The following is a 23,422-nucleotide window of genomic DNA, read 5'->3' on the forward strand; positions in this document are numbered from 1 at the left end:
TAATGGAAAAATAAAAGGTAAAGTTTATGCCTTAAATTTACAAGAATAGGTAAAATCGACGAAATTGCAAAATCATTTCTTCTTTTTTTCCTTTAAACAAAGCATAGATCTTGTTTGTGTGGCCACCCTCGTCGGTTTTTTGGTGGAGAATTCTCTGCCAATTTAAGACGTTGACCACGTCAATTGGAGTTTCTCCTCTATCACCTACTTGATCAGCTTGTCTTTATTTGAAATGAATTTGCTGATGCAGACATGTTTCAAATTTGGCAGTGCCCCACTCCAAATTTGGAACATAACATTCTACATTTCGGACGTCAAAGTCAACAACGGCTGTAGGTTAATCTTGTACGTACATTTTAGCCATTCGGGTCGATGCTTGTTTACTATATAAACTTCCCTCGATCGCATGGCTGATAGGGTACTCAGGAAAACACAATTCCCATGGAAAAGCTCTGTTTTTCCCCAATGGCTCATTTCACTCTCTTTCTTCTTCAAATCCTTTCTCTTCTACTTGTCTCCTCGGCTCAAACTCGCCCAGCTAAATATTTTATGAATTGTGGGTCAAAGTCTGACATACCTGTCAACGATCGAACCTTCTTTGGGGACATGAATCCCGGCACCTTCTCTGTTGGAAAAAGCTATCCTATTAGTGCCAAGGCAGCAACAAATAATCCTCTTTATCAAACAGCAAGAATATTCTTAAACCCATCTTCATATGAGTTTGATATAATTGATCATGGCGTTTATTATGTTCGTCTCCATTTCTATCCGTACATGATAGGGAAGGCTAATGTGGTCGCTAACATCTCATTCAACGTTTCAGTTACTAATTCTACGCTCTTGTCAGAGTTTAGTGCTAAACAGACTAATAATTTACCAGTGATTGAGGAGTTCTTAGTCACTATCTTCGAAAGCAAGTTCAGCATCAACTTTATTCCTGAAGCAAAATCTTTAGCTTTCGTGAACGCCATAGAAGTCTTTCTATTCGCCCCAAATCTGAAATTCCTCTTAATTGATATTCCTGTGGTTAGTGGTAGGGGGATAAGCAGAAACTACTCAGGCGATGGACCGGATGTTTTACACACACTTCACAGGATCAATGTTGGAGGTCCACTTCACAATGACTCACTGTGGAGGACTTGGATACCGGATGATCCTTACGTCCCTGATTTAAGATATGGAAAAAATTGTCCCGCTTTTAAGGGTGCGCTTAGGTACAATGTTCTTGATGCTTCTAAAGATTCTGCCTCGGATCTTGTCTACAGCACTTGCAAAGAATTGTCTATAGAGACTGGTGTCATAACTTGGCAGCTTGATGTGAGTAAGAGTACCATACACATGCTTCGGCTGCACTTCTGCGACATTGTTAGCACAACGGCTGCTGTCGCAAAGTTCGATCTTACTTTGTACGAGTTTTACGCTGGTGAGATCTATGCTACAGATGGTAACCAAGTTGAGCGGTTGGATGCTCCATTTTACTATGATTTTTTGATTGAGTCAGATGCTTTGGGACTTGCAATTGTTACCATAACGCCCAGAGCGGACTCTAAAAGTAAAAATGCATATCTGAATGGAATAGAGGTTTTTGAGTTAACCAAGCGATTGAATTAATTGGTGGGCGAAGGAGATGAGATCATCATCATCCGCGAATAAACAGATTTTGTTAATAAATAATGATTTTTCCTATCGTTTTTTCATCTCATCTTATAAATTCAATAAATCAAATCATTAGATTTGTGAATTCATGTGAATCCCACACGAATTCAATAGTACACGAAGATTATTGAAAAATGAATAACTTATATTATTTCTCTTTTGTAAATATCTCAATGCTCGGACGTGTATTTCTATTATAAGCTCAATTGAGGATTAATGTTGCGACTGTTTGTGTTAAAACATTTCAACTTTTGAAAGAGACTTGTATCTAATTGACACTCTTAATTAGCATCAAAGTTATATCAAAACTTCAATGTATTTATATCTATAGCTCAATTAAACTTAGTCGATATCAATGATAATTAATGTAAATAACAGTAAATCAAAACATGCCAACTGCCAAGAACGTAAAGCAAATTTATAATTATATATATAAAACATAATAGTACTCATACATGCAATATTTCTTATGTGTTTAACCCCCACTAACAAGAACTTGGTGTTAAGTGTTTAACCCCTACTTAACCGGGTAATGGATCAAGCGTTTAACTCCTGCTTAACATTGGGTAATTATGCATGTCTTTAACCCCCACTTATAGGATCATGGGTTAAGCTTTTAACCCTTGGTTAACATTGGGTCATGACGCAAGTGTTTAACTCCCATTCACAGGATCACGGGTCAAGTATTTAATTAACCCCGCTCAATTGGGTCATAATGTAAGTATTTAACTCCTGCTCACAGGATCATGGGTCAAGCATTTAACCCGGCCCGCTCAATATTTACATCATGACCTAATGTTGACCCATGATCCTCTTAAGTGATCCAATGGTCCAACAGTTCCCACCAGCCAGGGAGGAATGATAGAATCCTAGTTCGACTCTTTACTCGTTTATGATGTGTCATCCTACGCTGATGTAATTAGAAAAAAAAAAATCCCTTGCTGATGTCAGATACAATGACATATGAGGTTGAATTAAGCAATTAAGTAGTCGGAAAGAGCATTAATTGTGACTAGTTCTTTGGGGATAATACCCAAATGGACAAGGATCCTCTCATTTTTAAATGAGTATCCATTTGATTATTTCGGATTTGAAGTTTACACTTTTAATGGTATATATAATTTTACATTATTTAAATTTGAATTCTTTGAAGTAATACCCAAATGGACAATGACCATTTTCTTTTTAAATGAAATTGGTATGATTTAAAGTTTGTGCATTTAATAGTGTATATAATTTTACATTATTTAAATATTTAAATTTAAATAATGTGACTTCATATATACTGTTAGATGCATTAACTTTAAATACTAAACATAAAATTGAGAGGATATGGCGTGTTTAGGGTGGACGACTGGACGTGAAATCGGCACCTAATCGAACCGAATGAAAATATTGGGTTGCACCTTCAGTCCACTCGATTAGCTCACGCATACTGTGATTAAGCTTGTTGCACCAAAAAGCATATAGAAATTACATCTTTTGTGAACTCAACATGAAATTAACGAGTTAAAATTGAATGGTTTGACCTATTTAATTCAATGAGTCATTAACCTATATAATTTTATATAAATATCTTGACATGATCTAAATTCAGCACACTAATAATAACAGCAGCCTCTAGCTATATGCAAAGAAATCATTAGGACTAGGGTTGCTATCATAGGCCCAATTTTCTTAGTTTATCTGGTCCAACTGAATTGAGCTCGGTATAACGACCTTGGTTCATTAAGGCAACCTGATTTTGACCCTGGCCAGGGATAGATTTTTGGCCTGAATTTACAAGAATAGGTAAAATCATTTCTCCCATGAACTTGCCAACTCCTGTAAACAAGCATCTTGTTGTGTGGCTACCCTTCTCGTTTTCCTTTTTCCTTTCAGTGGTTGAGAACTCTTTGCCAGTTTAATTAAGACGCTGACCTCGTCAATTGGAGTCGGATGCAAAACTCGGGTAATTTTAAGTGACTTACTTATGTCCTACTAAAAATGATGTGGCTATTAAAATTACTATTGGGCTTGTGATTGATCATTATTAAATTTTGATCAAATAGTGATTTTAATAGCCACATCATTTTTAATAGGATACAAGTAAGTCACCTATAATTACTCTGCAAAACCCTTTAAAGATCAAGCTGGGAAGACTTATCTTTATTTGAAATGAATTTGCTTCTTCATTTTTTTTTTTCAAATTTGGAACAAAACATTCTACATTTCAGACATCAAAATCAACAACAACAGCTGTATGTTGTTCTAGATTTTCAAATTTGGCGGGTGCTTGTTTACTATAAACGGATCTGGCTTATATGTAGTTATTAAAATAACAGCATGTAAGTCAGATCCACTATAAACACCCCTCGCTCAGGAAACAATTAAATTCTTACAAACTTTCCATGGAAAGGCTCTGTTTTTTCCCAATGGCTAATTTCCCTCTCTTTCTTCTTCAAATCCTTTCTCTTCTACTTGTCTCGTCGGCTCAAGTTATGCCAATTAAATATTTCTTGAATTGTGGGTCAAAGTCCGACATAATTATCGATGATCGAAAATTCGTTGGGGACATGAATCAAGGCACCTTCAGGGTTGGACAAAGCTATCCCATTAGTTTCACGTCATCAACAGATATTCCCCTGTATCAAACAGCAAGATTTTTCGAGCAGCCAGCTTCATATGAGTTTGAAATCCTTGATTATGGGCTTTATTATGTTCGTCTCCATTTCTATCCCTACATGCACGGGAAGACTAATCTGATCCCCAACTCCCGATTCGACGTTTCGATTGCTAATTTTTCTCTCTTGTCAAACTTTGGTATTGAAAAGAATAGTAAATTACCTGTGATTCAGGAATTCTTACTCACTCTCAAAGGAGGAGTGTTCAACCTCCACTTTGCTCCTCGTGGAAAGTCCATAGCTTTCGTGAACGCCATAGAAGTATTTCTAGTCCCAGATAAAGATTTCGTCATGGATGATTTTCCTGTGATTACTCCCACGGGGAAACAGGCAACATACGTTGGCGTACGGTCTCAGGTTTTGCGCACAATTCACAGGGTCAATGTTGGAGGTCCAGAAACCAATGACACACTGTGGCGGCCATGGATACCGGATGATGCTTTTCTCCTTTCCCCTGCATCTGCAAAAACATGTCCCCCTTATAATGGCGAGGTTAGATATGATGTTCTTGGTGCTAATATTTATAGTGCCACGGATGTTGTCTACAACACTTGCAAAGAATTGGCTTCAAATTCTTCTCTCATAACTTGGCGTTTTGATGTGAGCAAGAATGCCAGACACCTGCTTCGGCTGCACTTCTGCGATATTATTAGCTTAAGGTCTGCTGTAGTCAAGTTCGATGCTTCTATTTATAGCAATTTCAAACAGATGATTTATCCTTACGATCCTTTCAACAAAGTTGTGCAGTTGTCAGCTCCGTTTTATTGGGATTTATTGGTTGATTCAGATGATTCGGGAGTTATCTCTGTTAGCATAGGGCCTAGACAGGATTCTACAAATAAAAATGCTTATCTTAATGGACTGGAGATTTTGGAGTTTTCCAAGGAATTGAATTGATTGGAGATGACGGATCAGATGACAGTCACCCCATAAACGGGCTTTATTTATTAGTACACCAGATTTTTCTTTTTCTTCCATCAATAAATAAGAATAAGAATAAAAGTCATTTCTGATTTTGATTAATCCCCAAATAATTTGTTATTTGAAATAAATTATTGAACACTCTAAATCTGTAATTAATTAAATAATCATGTGGCATATTGGTGCTTTGTGTGGGTGGTGGTAATTATAAAAAGCAGAACAAAGCCACCAATAAACACAACAAGGTCTTCACCAATATATATATATATATATATATATATATATACACAAACTACTTCCGTATCGACGTGAATGTTTAAGCGGAAGTGATTGTGTAAAAACATTTCAACTTTTGAGAGACTTGTATTTAATTGACAAAACATAAAATGTCTATCATATGATAATTGTAACACCTTACCTCAATGATGATACAATCACTTACCCTGATATTATTCTCGGCACAAACATGCTTAATTGTGAAACTCTAATAAATTTATAGCCAACTTTTAAATACGTTGCTGTTAAGAAATGTGCGAGTTTACATATAAGCATATTCTCGTCTCCAAACGACGTGGGATGCCACAATAATATAAATAACAATTAAATCAAAACATGCCAAGAGTGTAAAGCAAATTTATAATCACATATACAAAACATGATAATCATCATACATACAATATTTCTTTTGGGTTAAAACCCCACTAACAGGAACATGGTGTTTAAGTGTTTAATCCCTACTTAACAGGGTAATGGATCAAGCGTTTTAACTCCCGCTTTACATTCGATTATTATGCAAGTGTTTAACCCCATTGAGTGCCCGCCATAGCGGCGGTTCCACACGAGGGAAGAAATAATTTCTCCCATGAACTTGCCAATTCCTATCAACAAGCATCTTTTTTTTTTTTTTTCTAAGCTATCAACAAGCATCTTGTGTGGCTATCTTTCTCGTTTTCCTTCCGGTGGTCGAGAACTCTCTGCCAATATAAGACGTTGACCTCATCAGTTGGAGTAGGTCCGATCCTGGCGCATGTTTTTCATCCATCACCTGCTTGATCGATGCAAATTAAAGCCGTTAAAGAGCTGGGAAGACTTATCATTATTTGAAACGAATTTGCTTTTCTTTTCTTTTTTCTGCAGAAGATCACGCATACATATGTCAAATTTGGCACCCCCTCCAGATTTGGAACAGGACATTCTACATTTCGATCGTCAAAGTCAACAACAACTGTACGTTCTTCTAGATTTTTAAATTTGGTCGATGCTTGATTACGATAAACATCCCTGGCGTGGTTGATAGGGTTGAGGAAACAATTCTTACGAATTTTAATTTCCATGGAAAAGCTTCATTTCCCAATGGTTCACTTCCCTCTCTTTCTTCTTCAAATCCTTCCTCTTCTACTTCTCTCCTCGGCTCAAACTCTCCCAACTAAGTATTTTATGAATTGCGGCTCAAAGTCCAACATTACTGTCGGCGGTCGGAACTTTGTTGGTGACTTGAATTCTGGCTCCTTCTCTGTCGGAACAAGCTCTGATGTCAATGACACCAATTACTCAGCAACAGGAACGTCTCTCTATCAAACAGCAAGAATTTTCACACTACCATCTCAATATGAGTTTGATATCATCGATCATGGCATTTATTACGTTCGTCTCCATTTCTTTCCGTTCAGGTCCGGCAAGATTAATCTGGCTGAGGCCCTTTTCGATGTCTCAACCTCTAATTTTTCGCTCTTGTCAAACTTTGGGGTTAAAGAAAATAGCACATCACCTGTGATTGAGGAGTTCTTACTCACTATCAACGGAAGCAAGTTCAACATCCACTTTGCTCCCCACAAAAAATCTCTTGCTTTCGTGAGCGCCATAGAAGTCTTTCTAATCCCAGATAAAGACTTCGTCAGGGGTGATTTTCCTCTAGTTACTCCTGCTGGGAGCAATCAAACTTACGTTAGCGTAGGATCTCAGGTTTTACGCACAATTCACAGGGTCAATGTTGGAGGTCCACAGAACAATGACTCACTGTGGAGGACTTGGATACCGGATGACGATTATCTCCTTTCCCCAGGATCTGCAAAAATCTGTGTCCCTTATAACGGTACACTTAAATATGATGTTCTTGGTGCTACTAATTATAGTGCCTCAGATGTTGTGTACAGGACTTGCAAAGAATTGGCTTCAATTTCTTCTGTCATTACTTGGCGCTTTGATGTGAGCAAGAGTGGCTCCAGACACATGCTTCGGCTGCACTTTTGCGATATTGTTAGCACAAGGGCTGCTGTTGTCAAGTTCGATGCATCTATTTATAGCAATTTCAGTCAGAAGATCTATCTTGACGATTCTTTTAACAAAGTTGTGCAGTTGTCAGCTCCATTTTACTTTGATTTTGTGGTTGACTCAGATGATTCGGGAGCTATCTCTGTTAGCATAGCGCCTAGACAGGATTCTAAAAATAAAAATGCCTATCTGAATGGACTGGAGATTTTGGAGTTTTCCAAGGAATTGATGAATTGATTGGTGGATGAAGGAGATGATTGATTTGGACACAAGAAATAATGGAGGGTTCTCCCAATTAAGGATGGATGGATGGTTCCAGATGTTAAAATTTATAATTTTGATCCACATTTTTTTTTTGTATCAATTATCATAATACTCATGATTTCCTTACCACACCTCGTCATTGTAACACAATTATTTATATATAAGTCAATAGAATCAAAATGGTAGGCTTAAGCCGGTAAGGCCAAAATTTGCTCTTATTATTATTATTATTTTTTTTTTGGAAAGAGAAAACATTTCATACTCATTCATCGATGAAAAGATCGTGAACAAGAGCTCAAACAGAGCATAAAGTTCTGAAGCAAATCATAGCTGAAGCTAAGGTTACAGGTGTTAAAGATACAAATAATCCAAGCCAATCAATAACAACATCCGCTAACCTATGACTAATCTTAAGGTTTAACAACAGATCTGCATCAAACAGACTCAATTCAATGCATAGGTAGCGCTTGTTCCTCGATCCTGAGAGCAGAAGACCCCAACGTCGAACTCATCTTCCTTAACCCGAAAGTCAGGACAACATAAATTTAGATAAAGAAGTTCTTTTGATCTATAACTACCAGTGCTAATAGATGGTTACACAGAGCTCTATTTATAAGTAGGCCATGGACCTTCAATCTTTATTGGTTAGCTGATTTTTCTCCTCCCATTACGGAATAAAATCAAAATAATATTAAATACAATTTTGGTTTTCACATGAATCATTTATATGGTATAAATAATTTGAACACCATAATTACAATAATAACAGTTACGGTGAAACCGTAATAATATTTATTTATAATTATAATAAATGTGTCATAGGGTCATAAATTGAATTTCTTACATTCATTTCTCCAGATCAATTGATAGGGAGATAATCACCGCAAGAAAAATGGTCTTTAGTGACCAAACGGGAGATAATATTTAAGAAGCGTGTATGCAATGCAACGTACAGCTACAACCTCCATGCAAATTGTTTCATTGTATCAAGGGATAAAATATAAAATTGGTTTTTGTGGTCGACCTAAATTACAAACCATTTTCTGTGGTATATAATTCATAAGTCCTTGTAGTTGGCATAAATTACAAACTGCTCAATGTAGTATAAAAAATAATTTATAGATCTTTAAGATTGGCTAAAATAACACTTTACTTCTTAAAATCAATTTCTATTAAGTAATTTAACAGAATCCGTTACTTTGTCATACCATACTACTACAAAAAATTAACATAATTTCTTCTATCCCAAAAATTTTGTTACGATTCTTTCTTATCATTTACTATTCTTCCATATCTGAGCTACCTCGGCAAGAGATTTTATTGACGACCCTTACTGACTCAAAGCCCTTTCAGCTAAATTCTTTAGCTCTTGAGCAATTTTCCTTCTTCTCCTTCAATCAAGCCTCTTGCGTAGTATGCAATATATTTGCGTCTCACTAGGCCGTTATCATTGAATTTGACCCCCAACGCAACCTTCAAATCAGAAAAAATATATTTTTTTTAATTTTTGAACATATTAATTCATAATTCATTCGTATATCTCTAGGCAATATAATGAAAAAAAAAAAAAAATTGAAAAAAAAAAAGAAAAAAGAAAAAAGAGAAGACAAAAGTGAACAATGTGATAATTTTGTGGGTTCGGAGAGAGTATGGAAAAGAAAGAAAGAAAGAGAGAGGAGAAAATAAGAAATGAAAAAAATAATAATAATAAAATTGAATGAGTTATCTTTTAATTGATATAACAATCAAATTGGGTAAAATACTTCATACAATGTCAAAGATACAATTTGAGATCTTCACAACTTAAACATTATCTACGACATATACAATAGTCTCTCAGGTTATTACAAAACAATATCTATGATATGACCAGGGGTGGAACCAGAAATTTTTGTATGGGGGTCCGAACTTATATAAATAAATAAATAAGTAAATACACATACTTATAAAAAAAAATATGTGTACGCATGTGTTTATGTAAATAAAAGCAAACAAGTTTTAGACTTAATTTCATACTAAGTTATAAGTTGAAACAAAAGTTATATGTCTATAAAATCATCATTAAAAATAAATCGGCTTTCAAATACAAAAGTTTTTTTAATTTACTATAGACATAAAAACTAAAAATAATAATAATAATAAAAAATTGGCATCTCCATTGCTGTGCCATGGCATGAAGTGAACCCAATCAATATGTAAATCAGGGGTTGGGGGCGAGATTGGAAATTGCATAAAGAGGTTTGGGAATTGAGACTGAACAGACTACTCCAAATATGAAATTGTGAGTATAAAACAATAAAAATTACTCATGTAGGTCCACTTTTGATAACATTAGATTTGTAAGAAGAGGGACAAATTCGTCTTTACATGCCCAATACCCATAAAAAAGAAAATGCAGCCAGCTCAACGAGAAGATTTCAGTTGGGAGTGACATGAGGAGTGCAATTTGTCAGTAGGTGGGAAGAAATTAATGTATGGGGTGCATTAATTTCTAGGCAACATAACCGATTTCAGTTGGGAGTGACATGAGGAGGGCAATTTGTCAGTAGGTGGGAAGAAATTAATGTATGGGGTGCATTAATTTCTAGGCAACATAACGGCACCCTATCGCCAAACCACTCCTAGGGCCATGAAGTGGTGCCAACCACCCCCAACCGATCTTCGGAGGTGACCGGCGCCACCCCCTAAGGCCTCAGGGGGTGGTTTGACCACCTCCTATGGCCAAACCCAAAAACAATTTTTTTTTTTGAGTTTGGCCAAAAGTGGTGGCTGAACCGCACCTTCTAGCCATGGGGTGGTGTCGGCCACCCCTAAATTGGTTGGAGGTGACCAACGCCACCCCTAGGGTCGTAGGGGGTGGTTTCGGCCACCCCCAAGGGCGAATTGGGGGTGGCTGGCGACACCCCTATGGCTACGCTAGGGTGGCCGGCCACCCCACCCTGTGGCCAAACCACCCCCTAGGGCCCTAGGGGTGGAGTGGGCCACTCCCAACTGGCCCTTGGGGGTGGCCGACGCCACCCCATGGCTGCGTTGGGGTGGTTGGCCACCTCCTATGATGGAAATGGGGCTAGCCATCCTGTATTATTAAATTAAAATTAAAATTTTTAATTATTTTATTTTTTAAAATATAAATAATATTTTATTATTTTCTTTTATGTGAAACACGAGCTTTAGACCACTGTTTAATCGGTCCAAATTAACACCCCCTCCCCAACCCCAAAAAAAAAAAAAAAAAAAAAAAAACCTTGGCAATTTCCCGGCTATTGCTTGGGATGCTTATCCCCGGTGAAAGTTCCTCCTCTTTTACCTGCTGGGTAGGCAAAAGCTATTAAAAAAGATGGAAGACTTTTTCTTCCTTGGAAATGACTTTGCCGCTTACCTTTCAAACGTCTAGTCAACAAGAGATTTTCTTCTACATATGATCTGCTCAAGGCAAATTATTGACGACTTCCTCCATTTTTTACTGATCAGGGAGCAACTCCTACCAATTTTCCGTCGAAATGGTTCATCTCCTCAGGACCCTCTTCCCTTTCTTTCTTCTCCATTTCCTTTCTCTTTTAGGAGGTGTTTGGCAAATGGGATGGCCTAAACACTGTAGTTGATGTAGATTGATGTGAAAAAAAGTAAGAATGTTTGGTATAAAAAAAATGAAAAAGTGGTATGGAAAAGTGAAAAAATTTTGTTTTGTAGTGATTTTTTTATTTGAATAATAATAAAAAGTGAATGATTTGATATTAAAAGTGAAAAAATTAGAATGTTTTGATGTTGATTTTTTTGGGAAATGGTGATAAACAGTGTTTGGGCCAACCCCATCCCCATTACCAAACAAACCCTTACTTCTCTCATCAGCTAATTACACTCTACCAACTATGTATTTCATCAATTGCGGGTCAAAGTCCAACACATTACTGTCGGCGGTCGGAACTTCGTTGGTGACTTGAATTCTGGCTCCTTCCCTGTCGGAACAAGCTCTGATGTCAGTGACACCAACTCAGCAACATATATGTCTCTCTATCAAACTGCAAGAATTTTTGAAAGCCCATCTTCATATGAGTTTAATATCATCGATCATCGCATTTATTATGTTCGCCTCCATTTCTTTCCGTTCATGTCCGGCAAGACTAATCTGGCTAACGCCCTATTCGATGTTTCAACTTCTAATTTTTCGCTCTTGTCAAACTTTGGGGTTCAAGAAAATAGTAATTCACCTCTGATTGAGGAGTTCTTACTCACTATCAACGGAACCGATAAGTTCAGCATCCACTTTACTCCTCGCAGAAAATCTTTTGCTTTCGTGAGCGCCATAGAAGTCTTTCTAATCCCAGATGAAGGCTTCGTCCTGGATAATTTTTCTCTAGTTACTCCTGCTGGGAGCAATCAAACTTATGTTGGCGTACCATCTCAGGTTTTACGCACAATTCATAGGGTCAATGTTGGAGGTCCACAGAACAATGACTCACTGTGGAGGACTTGGATACCGGATGATGATTATCTCCTTTCCCCAGAATCTGCAAAAATCTGTCCCCCTTATAACGGTACGCTTAAATATGATGTTCTTGGTGCTACTAATTATAGCGCTTCAGATCTTATTTACAGCACTTGTAAAGAATTAAATTCAAATTCATCCGACATAACTTGGCGTTTTGATGTAAAGAAGAACGCCAGACACCTGCTTCGGCTGCACTTCTGCGATATTGTTAGAACAATCACTGCTGTTGCAAAGTTCGATGCCGCTATTTATAGCAACTTCAGTTCGATGATCTATCCTTTTAACGAAACTGTGCAGTTGGCAGCTCCATCTTACTATGATTTCGTGGTTGATTCTGACGATTCGGGAGTTATGAATGTTAGTGTACGGCCTAGGCAGGATTCTGCAAATAAAACTGCCTATCTGAATGGGCTGGAGATTATGGAGTTTATGGGTGTTCCAATTCAGGACAAGCCAAAGAAACATGTTGGTGTTGTTGTTGTTATAGTTGCTACAGCCTGTGGTGCGGTCTTTGTCTTCGTTTTGGTAGTGCTGTTGTTGTTGGGGTTAAGATACAAGAAAGCAAAGCATGTTGATGGAGTAGGTTCATTGCCAGTGCTCCATGGAAAAGGAAGTTATTACAGTAAAGGGAAAGCGAATGCCTCCCCTTTTCGTAATGTCAACCTAAATTTGAAGATGCCTCTTCTTCAAATACTTGATGCAACTCATAAATTTGACATCAAATTCTTAATAGGTGAGGGTGGGTTTGGCAAAGTTTACGAGGGAACTCTTCTGGATGGAACCAAAGTGGCTGTGAAACGAAGTGATCCTAAAAATGGGCAGGGCCTTCCTGAATTTGAAACAGAAATCTTGGTCTTATCCAAAATTCGCCATCGCCATCTTGTTTCCTTGATAGGGTATTGCGAAGAAGGGTCTGAGATGATACTTGTGTATGAATTTATAGCAAATGGCTCTTTGAGAGACCATCTCTACGTTTTGAAGGAGAACCCTGAGATGTCATCTAAAAGGTCTAAATTGTCTTGGAAGCAGCGGCTTGAGATTTGTGTTGGTTCAGCAAAGGGCCTTCATTACCTTCACACCTCTTCAGCTGGGGGAATCATTCACCGGGATGTTAAGTCAACAAATATCTTGCTGAATGAACAGTACGTGGCTAAAGTTGCTGACTTTGGCCTTTCAAGATCAGGCCATCAAGATCCAAACCATTTCAGTACTGTTGGCATAAAGGGTAGCTTTGGTTATGTGGATCCTGAATATTTTCGAACGTTTGAGTTTACAGAAAAATCTGATGTCTACTCCTTTGGTGTAGTACTTCTTGAGGTGCTTTGTGCAAGGCCAGCTATTGTTGACTCGCCCAAGAGGGAGGAGGTGAACCTTGCCGAATGGGGGATGTTTTGGCAAAAGAAAGGGCAACTTGAAAAGATTATTGATCCGTTGTTAGTGGGAGAAATTAACCATGATTCTCTAAGAAAATTTGGTGAAATAGCTGAGAATTGTTTGAAGGATTGTGGAGCTGACAGGCCCTCCATGCTTGATGTGCAGTGGGACTTGGAATATGCACTGCAGCTTCAACAAACTGCATTGCACAAAGAAGAGCTTGACGACTCTTCAACAAATGCATTTTTGGAATTGCCTTTGCCTCCTGATCATAGCATCCCAGATTGGGAAGGATCATGTGCCCATTATGTTAAGGGATGATGGTTCGGAGACGACAGATAGTGGAGTGTTTTCTCAGATGAGGATTGATGGTGCCAGATAATCTCTAGCTACTGCTTTAGAGTAGTTTTATCTCTTGCTTTGTTCATTATCACTGTGGAGAATCTCGTATTGTTAAATTTATTATGTATCTTTGTGCTCTTTGTCTGTTTACCCAATGCTGCAAGTGTAATAATAATAGGTCTACTGAACATTAAGCATATGGCTATAATCTATTAGTGAAAAGTTAAAGGAGACGCGATCTATTCTGTTATTCAGTTGCCCACCCCACCCCACCCCACCCCACCCAAATAAAAACAGTGAAAATTACAAAATGAAATGATTTGGATTGACCCAGGCCATGTCGTCTGGTGACCTACAACCTCACTTTAGGTAACTTGAATTTTCATTTTTGTTTTAAATGGGGTTATTTTTGGCATTTTAATAAAAAAAAGTGGTAAAATTAAAAATGGCTGAAATATAAAATTCTGACATTGAAAATTTGTAGATTTCAAAGATAAGATTGCAAGACCACCTATACTTCCAAGGGTGGGTCTAATTCAAATTTCCCCAAAAGCTTTTCTTTGTTGGTTCCGTAAAATTCTCTTTCCAAGCAAAAAATACTTGTCAAAAGCATATGCTAATCTAGTATAATGAACTAAAAAGGTCCACCATTTATTTAAGAAAAATGTTATAAATTACTTTTTTATCATACTTTGTTGAAATGGCAATGCCAATTAATTATTGGATCAACAACATTAACAATATAGGATAAAAGTGAGATAATAGTGTTGTTTCTAACCTAGGAACCCAAAAATTGATTTTGAGGAATTCAAACGTGTTAGAAAATACTTTACATTTATTAGAATGGATCGAATAAAATTTCTTTGGAGAAAATTTATGTCCATTATTTATTGAATAAATAGAGTGAGGGTTCCACATGTAGAGTTTACCTTGGATCCAATTTAAGTTGAAATTGAGACATGTCTCTTTGGACCATAGGATGATACGACTAAGTCCCCTGACCTAATTTGCATCCATAAGTTGCTCTTACATAGATGGTAAGTACTTTTTTTTTTTTTTTTTAATTGAATAAGGAAATGGATTATGGAGGATCTTTCTCATTTTTGATCCAGATGAAAGAGAGAATAAGAGATCCTGTGGGAATGCTTCCAAAACCAAGATGAGAAGTGGTCATTGAGCTAAAGCATGTTTCCGAAAATTGGTACTACAAGACACTTTCAAAGTATTCCAACTTTGAAAGAAAGATAAAACCAAACTAACATCAGTTATACAATTAGCAAAGTTCGAGGAGGAAAATAAGGAGATGGTAAACTACTTTGTGAAGTGGAGTATTTTTTTTTTTTTTGTAACATAGGAGAACTTTATTCAGATGAATTGCACGTTGCAAAACTTTGTAAAGTGGAGTATTAGAATATCATATACTACATATAAAAGTAGAAGCTTTCGCGCTTAGAATTGCAACAAGTAACAATCTAAAATGTTGACAAATGTTCTTTTAATATTCAAATCAAATAAGGAAACAAAAAAAATAAAGAAATAAAGAAATAATTATATTAAAGAATTTAGAACAAATAACAAATTTAGCCCATCTAAGATTCTTCAAGATGAAAGACTTTTGCCCAAAAAGTCTCGGATTTCATACAATCGTTTGAGAAAAAACTCAGAATATTTTCATTATAATTACTTTTGCCCCAAAAAGGCAAAAATATTTTTGACAAAACATCTTGAAAAAAAATTGTTGAAAATATTTTCATTCTGCTTTGAATTTGGATATCATATACTAAATATAAAGGGGAGTGCTAGGGAGCCAAACAAATGAACTCATAAAATTTTTCAAACTAACGTGACAAACTGTGAGTGACAGACAAGGGAGAGAAAATTGCATTTTTTTTAATTTAAAAACAATTGTCACGTCAGTTAATAAATTTTTCTGAATTCATTTGTTTGACTCCCTACCACTTCTCAAATATAAAAGTATAAACATTCAAGGGAATCACTTAAGGCCTTGTTTGGTTGGGCATGTTTTTGTTTTCAAATTCATATTTTTTGATTTTGTAAACAGATTTGGCACAAATTCACAAATTCAAAATTTTGTCCAATGTTCTAAAAATTACACAACACATATGCATCGATTTCTTAAAAAATTCAAAACAAAAATAAAATTTGACTCATCCAAATAACACATCTGCATCGATTTCTTAAAAAATTCAAAACAAAAATGAAATTTGGCTTATCCAAACAAGGCCGGTACCGGTGTTCCCCTCATTCAAGGTGGATATTATTTTCTAAAAAAAAATAAAAATTGGCTCTTATTTCTCTCACCCAAATTTTAAAAAGTAATATTCACTTAGAATTAAGAAAATACCTAACTTTTTTTTTTTAACAGTCATATTTGTAAAATTTATTTTTTCCTGACAATTATATTTTTGAAAATTTGTACTTCTCACCATTATTAATCCGTAGGACCATAACTCCATAAGTTATTCCCATATCTCTAGGCATAAATAGGGGGAAAAAAAGAGTGAATAGTGTGGTAATTATTTTGTGGGTTTGGGGAGAGTGTGGAAAAGAAAGAAAGAGAGGAGAAAATAAGAAATGACAAAAAAAAAAAAAAAAAAAAAAAGGAACGAAAGAAAAAGCTTGAATATTTTTTATGTACTTTTTTTAATATATATAGATATATATATTTGGGGACTAACCAACCAATGCTTCTCAGATATTTTTTTTTATTTTTTCATAATGGGAAGATGAATAGAGGTTAAAAAATATGCATTTACTATTTTTCTCTTCAAAGTAAGAATTTTCAACAGTAAAAGGCGGATGAGAATGCAATTAGCTTCGAGTAAACCAAGAAAGGAAAAGGATCGAGAAATGGTCCGGTATGTTCCTCCTCTTTTCCCTAGCTGCTAGGTAGATGCAAAAGCTATTAAAGAACATGGAAGACTTTTCTTCCTGGGACCCGAACATATAACCTTTCAAACGTCAAAGTCAACACGAGATTTTCTTCTACATATGATCTGCTCAAGGCAAATTATGACGTCCACTACTTCCTCCATTTTTTACTGACAAGGTCCACTTTCAGTCTCCCACAAGAAACTCCTACCAATTTTCCATGGAAATGCTTCATCTCCTCAGGGCTCTCTTCCCTTTCTTTCTTCTCCATTTCCTTTCTCTTTTGCTTCCCTCATCAGCTAATTACACTCTACCAGCTGTGTATTTCATCAATTGCGGGTCAAAGTCCAACATTACTGTCGGCGGTCGGAACTTCGTTGGTGACTTGAATTCTGGCTCCTTCTCTGTCGGAACAAGCTCTGATGTCAGTGACACCAACTCAGCAACAGATATGTCTCTCTATCAAACTGCAAGAATTTTTGAAAACCCATCTTCATATGATTTTGATATCATCGATCATGGCATTTATTATGTTCGCCTCCATTTCTTTCCGTTCATGTCCGGGAAGACTAATCTGGCTAAGGCCCTATTCGATGTTTCAACTTCTAATTTTTCGCTCTTGTCAAACTTTGGGGTTCAAGAAAATAGTAATTCACCTGTGATTGAGGAGTTCTTACTCACTATCAACGGAACCGATAAGTTCAGCGTCCACTTTACTCCTCACAGAAAATCTTTTGCTTTTGTGAGCGCCATAGAAGTCTTTCTAATCCCAGATGAAGGCTTCGTCCTGGATAATTTTTCTCTAGTTACTCCTGCTGGGAGCAATCAAACTTATGTTGGCCTACCATCTCAGGTTTTACGCACAATTCATAGGGTCAATGTTGGAGGTCCACAGAACAATGACTCACTGTGGAGGACTTGGATACCGGATGATGATTATCTCCTTTCCCCAGGATCTGCAAAAATCTGCCCCCCTTATAACGGTACGCTTACATATGATGTTCTTGGTGCTACTAATTATAGTGCCTCAGATGTTGTTTACAGGACTTGCAAAGAATTAAATTCAAATTCGTCCAGCGTAACTTGGCGTTTTGATGTGAGCAAGAGTGCCAGACACCTGCTTCGGCTGCACTTTTGCGATATTGTTAGCACAGCGGCTGCTGTTGTCAAATTCAATGCCTCTATATATAGCAATTTCAGTGAGATGATCTATCCTGACGATATTAACCAAACTGTGCAGTTGGCAGCTCCATCTTACTATGATTTCGTGGTTGATTCTGACGATTCGGGATTTATGAATGTTAGTGTAGGGCCTAGGAAGGATTCTGCAAATAAAACTGCCTATCTGAATGGGCTGGAGATTATGGAGTTTATGGGTGTTCCAATTCAGGACAAGCCAAAGAAACATGTTGGTGTTGTTGTTGTTATAGTTGCTACAGCCTGTGGTGCGGTCTTTGTCTTCGTTTTGGTAGTGCTGTTGTTGTTGGGGTTAAGATACAAGAAAGCAAAGCATGTTGATGGAGTAGGTTCATTGCCAGTGCTCCATGGACAAGGAAGTTATTACAGTAAAGGGAAAGCGAATGCCTCCCCTGTTCGTAATGTCAACCTAAATTTGAAGATGCCTCTTCTTCAAATACTTGATGCAACTCATAAATTTGACATCAAATTCTTAATAGGTGAGGGTGGGTTTGGCAAAGTTTACGAGGGAACTCTTCTGGATGGTACCAAAGTGGCTGTGAAACGAAGTGATCCTAAAAATGGGCAGGGCCTTCCTGAATTCGAAACAGAAATCTTGGTCTTATCCAAAATTCGCCATCGCCATCTTGTTTCCTTGATAGGGTATTGCGAAGAAGGGTCTGAGATGATACTGGTGTATGAATTTATAGAAAAGGGCACTCTGAGAGACCATCTCTATGTTTTGAAGGAGAACCCTGAGAGATCATCTAAAAGGTCTAAATTGTCTTGGAAGCAACGGCTTGAGATTTGTGTTGGTTCAGCAAAGGGCCTTCATTACCTTCACACCTCTTCAGCTGGGGGAATCATTCACCGGGATGTTAAGTCAACAAATATCTTGCTGAATGAACAGTACGTGGCTAAAGTTGCTGACTTTGGCCTTTCAAGATCAGGCCATCAAGATCCAAACCATTTCAGTACTGTTGGCATAAAGGGTAGCTTTGGTTATGTGGATCCTGAATATTTTAGAACCTTTGAGTTTACAGAAAAATCTGATGTCTACTCCTTTGGTGTGGTACTTCTTGAGGTGCTTTGTGCAAGGCCAGCTATTGTTGACTCGCCCAAGAGGGAGGAGGTGAACCTTGCGGAATGGGGGATGTTTTGGCAAAAGAAAGGGCAACTTGAAAAGATTATCGATCCGTTGTTAGTGGGAGAAATTAACCATGATTCACTAAGAAAATTTGGTGAAATAGCTGAGAATTGTTTGAAGGATTGTGGAGCTGACAGGCCTTCCATGCTTGATGTGCAGTGGGACTTGGAATATGCACTGCAGCTTCAACAAACTGCATTGCACAAAGAAGCGCATGACGACTCTACAACAAATGCATTTTTGGAATTGCCTTTGCCTTCCGATCATAGCATCCCAGATTGGGAAGATGATCATGTGCCCATTATGTTAAGGGATGATGGTTCGGAGACGACAGATAGTGGGGTTTTCTCTCAGATGAGGATTGATGGTGCCAGATAATCTCTAGCTACTGCTTTAGGGTAGTTTTATCTCTTTCTTTGTTCATTATCACTGTGGAGAATCTTGTATTGTATTATGTATCTTTGTGCTCTTTGTTTGTTTACTCAATGCTGCAAGTGTAATAATAATAGGTTTATTGAACATCAAGCATTTGGCTATAATCTATTAGTGAAAAGTTTAAGAACACGCGATCTACTCTGTTATTCAGTTGCCCCCCTCCCAAATAAAAAGAGTGAAAATTCCGAAATGAAATGAAATGATTAGACTGACCCAGGCCACGTCGACTGGTGACTTATAACCTCACTTTAGGTCCCTTGAATTTTCATTTTTGTTTTAAATGGGGTACTTTTGGCATTTTAATAAAAAAATGGTAAAATTAAAAATGGCTGAAATATTCAATACTGACAATGAAAATTTTTAGATTTCAAATATATGATTGCTAGACCACTTATAATTCGAAGGGTGGGTGTAATTCAAATTTCCCCAAAAACTTTTCTTTGTTGGTTCCGTAAAATTCTCTTTCCAAGTAAAAAATGACTAGTCAAAAGCATATGCTAATCCAGTATAATGAACTAAAATGGTCCACCATTTATTTAAGAAAAATGTTGTAAATTACATTTTTATCTTACTTTGTTGATATGGCAATGCCAATTAATCATTAGATCAACAACATTAACAATATAGGATAAAAGTGAGATAATAGTGTTGTTTCTAACCTAGGAACCCAAAAATTGATTTTGGGGAATTTAAACATGTTAGAAAATAGTTGACATTTATTAGAGTGAATCGAATGAAATTTCTTTGGAGGGAATTTGTATCCATTATTTATTGAATAAATAGAGTGAGGGTTCCACGTGTAGAGTTTATCTTGAATCCAATTTAAGTTGAAATTGAGACATATGTCTCTTTGGACCATAAGATGATACGACTAAGCCCCTAAACCTAATTTGCCCCCTTAAGTTGCTCTTGCATAGATGGTAAACTACTTTATGAAGTGGAGTATTAGAATATCGTATACTACATATAAAAGTAGAAGCTTTCGTGCTTAGAAGTAGAAGCTTTCGTGCTTAGAATTGCAACAAGTACAAGTCTTAAACTATTGACAAATGTCCTTTTAATATTCAAATCAAATAAGGAAACCAAATATATATATATATATATATATATTAAGGGAAAAATACATTTTACTCCTCAGAACTATCCATTCATTTGCATTTTTAATCATAATGTTTAAAAAGTGTCACTTTACCCCTCCAAATTTTCAAATTATTGCAATTCGACCATTCTAAGTTTTTTTTCTTCCCAAAATGCCCCCATCTCAAGTTTTTTTTTTTTTTTTTAAAAAAAAAAAATTAAAAATTAAGGGGTGGCAGGTCTAGGGTGGCCAGCCACCCCTTAATTTTTAATTTTTAATTTTTTTAACTTGGGATGTGGGCATTTTGGAAAAAAAAAAAAAAAAAAGTCAGAATGGTCGAATTACAACAATTTGAAAGTTTGTGAGGTAAAGTGCCACTTTTTAAATATTAGGGTTAAAAGTATAAATATGTTGATAGTTCAGGGGGGGTAAAATGTATTTTTTCATTATATTAAAGAATTTAGAACAAATAACAAATTTAGCCCATCTAAGATTCTTCAAGATGAAAGACTTTTGCCCAAGAAGGTCTCGTATGAGAAAACTCAAAATATTTTCATTATAATTACTTTTGCCCCAAAAATATTTTTGACAAAACAACTTCGGAAAAAAATTGTAGAAAATATTTTCATTCTGCTTTGGGTTTGGATATCATATACTAAAATATAAAAGCATAAACATTCAAGAGAATCACTTAAAGAATGTGACGGACAAGCGGTATTCTAAAATGTTGACAAGTGTCCATTTAATTTCCAAATCAAATAATAATAAAAAAAAAACAAATCAAATCATATTGAGGATTCAGAACAAATAACAAATTGCATCTTTTTGCTAATTGGAGACTTTCAAGTTGATAAATCATGTATTCTTTTGAGATTTGTGGAAAGCCCTTTTATCAAATGCGTTAATTAATAATTAATAATTTATATATATACAAAAATTTTGAATTTAAATTAAAAAAAAAAAAAAACTCACACATAGTGCAATTAATTAATTAAATAATTTGATATAAGTGAAGAGATTATAGACACAAATTCTATAAACTTTACGTTTTTGCTTCTCCAACTCTGTCTTCTCTTACCTCTCCGTTTCTCTTCTCTTCTCCTCTCATTGGCTTACATTGTTCCTGATAAGTACTTCATCAACTGTGGAGCGCCCGAGAACGTGACCATTGCCGATGGTAGGTGGGTCTTTGTTGGCAGCCGAGATTTCTCAGCTAGAAAAGGTAAAGCTGTCAAAAGCCGTAACTATTATGGTTTATTTGCTTATTTTACCGGAGATGCGCTTATGCCCGGTAGCATTTTCATATGCTTCCTTGAATTTGTTTCCTATTTTAGCCACACAAAAAATCTCCATTTGAATTGCTCCAAAGCATTTATGTTCGGCACTCTAAATTAGGATTTTCCTTTTATTATTTTATTTATTATTATTTTTTTAACATTCATATATTTAGTTCTCAATGTGTAACTCAATCAGTTGGATGTCACATCTTATAAAGTAAAGGTCACTAATTTGAATCTCCTTCTCCTTTCTCTTTTCTTGTGCATATATATTTAAAAAAGAAAAAAAATCATATATATGAAAATTTGTCCTTTTCTAATGTATATTTTTGAAAAATTGTCTTTTTCTAACATATGTTTTTGAAAAATTATCATTTTTTAAAGGGAAATATTAGGTGTTCGATCTCCTCATTTTAAGTGGATATTATTTTCTAAAAAAAAAAAAAAGAAAAGAAAAAGCTCTTATTTCTTTCACCCTGTTTTTAGAAAGTAATATTTATCTAGGACTAGAAAAACATTTTAACTTTTTTTTTTTTTTTTTTTTTAACAGTCATATTTTTTAAATTTCGTTTTTCCTAACAATTATATATATATTTTCAAAATTTGGACTTCTCACCATTATTAATCTAGGCATGGGGTGAATAAAATGTAATTTTGGGAAGAGCGTGGAAAAGAAAGAAAGAGAGAGAGACAGGAGGAGAAAATAAGAAAATGACAAAAAAAAAAAAAAAAAAAAAGTTGAACGAAAGAAAAAGTTTGAATATTTTATGTTTTTTTTTTAAAAAAATAAAATAAAATTTGGGGACTAACCAACCAATGCTTCTTAACTAGTGGGGAAAATGATTATAAAAAGAAAAAAGAAAAAAGAAAAAAAAAACTAGCGGAGAACATTGTTCATGTTCCTCAGATATTTTTTCATAATAGGAAGACGAATAGTTAAAAAAAAAAATACATTTTACTATAATAAAAAAAAATTATAATAATAAAATAATAATAAAATTTTTTTTTTTGCCTGTGATGCACGCCATGCGTAATTTCTATCACTACTCTTTTTCTTTTCAAAGTAAGAATTTTTCAACAGTAAAAAGGCGGAGGAGAATGCAATTAGAATCGGCAGTTTAAAAAAAAAAAAAAAAAAAAAAAAAAAACTCTCCAAATGGTCCGGGGTACAAGTTCCTTGCTGCTGGGTAGATGCAAAAGCTATTAACAACGCGGAGGAGGATGGAAGACTTTTCTTCCTTGGAAATGGCTTTGATTTGACTCTTACCTTTCAAACGTCTAAGTCAACACGAGAGTTTCTTCTACATCTGCTCAAGGCAATTTATGACGTCCACTACTTCCTCCATTCTTTACTGATAAGGTTCACTTTCAGTCTCCCACAAGAAAAGAGAAAAGGCAGCTCTCCTACCAATTTTCCATGGAAAAACTTCATCTCCT

At 35.9% G+C, this 23,422-nt stretch overlaps 3 protein-coding genes and 1 pseudogene across 3 annotated transcripts; all 4 read left to right on the forward strand.

Moving 5' to 3' along the window:
• Positions 1–606: 606 nt before the first annotated feature.
• LOC132186522 (probable receptor-like protein kinase At5g24010) lies at positions 607–1,611 on the forward strand. The gene has a single exon (XM_059600502.1). The coding sequence runs from the start codon at positions 607–609 to the stop codon at positions 1,609–1,611; it is 1,005 nt and encodes a 334-aa protein (XP_059456485.1).
• A 2,600-nt stretch (positions 1,612–4,211) lies between these two features.
• LOC132186524 (probable receptor-like protein kinase At5g24010) lies at positions 4,212–5,216 on the forward strand. Its single transcript, XM_059600504.1, has one exon. It carries the CDS (start codon positions 4,212–4,214, stop codon positions 5,214–5,216), a length of 1,005 nt encoding a protein of 334 aa, XP_059456487.1.
• A 1,356-nt stretch (positions 5,217–6,572) lies between these two features.
• LOC132187392 (probable receptor-like protein kinase At2g23200) lies at positions 6,573–14,150 on the forward strand (annotated as a pseudogene).
• Positions 14,151–17,009: 2,859 nt separating this feature from the next.
• LOC132188721 (probable receptor-like protein kinase At2g23200) lies at positions 17,010–19,759 on the forward strand. The gene has a single exon (XM_059603251.1). It carries the CDS (start codon positions 17,093–17,095, stop codon positions 19,571–19,573), a length of 2,481 nt encoding a protein of 826 aa, XP_059459234.1. The 5' UTR covers positions 17,010–17,092; the 3' UTR covers positions 19,574–19,759.
• Positions 19,760–23,422: the final 3,663 nt, after the last annotated feature.

The sequence above is a fragment of the Corylus avellana genome, chromosome ca7 (genome assembly GCF_901000735.1).
Source record: "Corylus avellana chromosome ca7, CavTom2PMs-1.0".
NCBI lineage: Eukaryota > Viridiplantae > Streptophyta > Magnoliopsida > Fagales > Betulaceae > Corylus > Corylus avellana.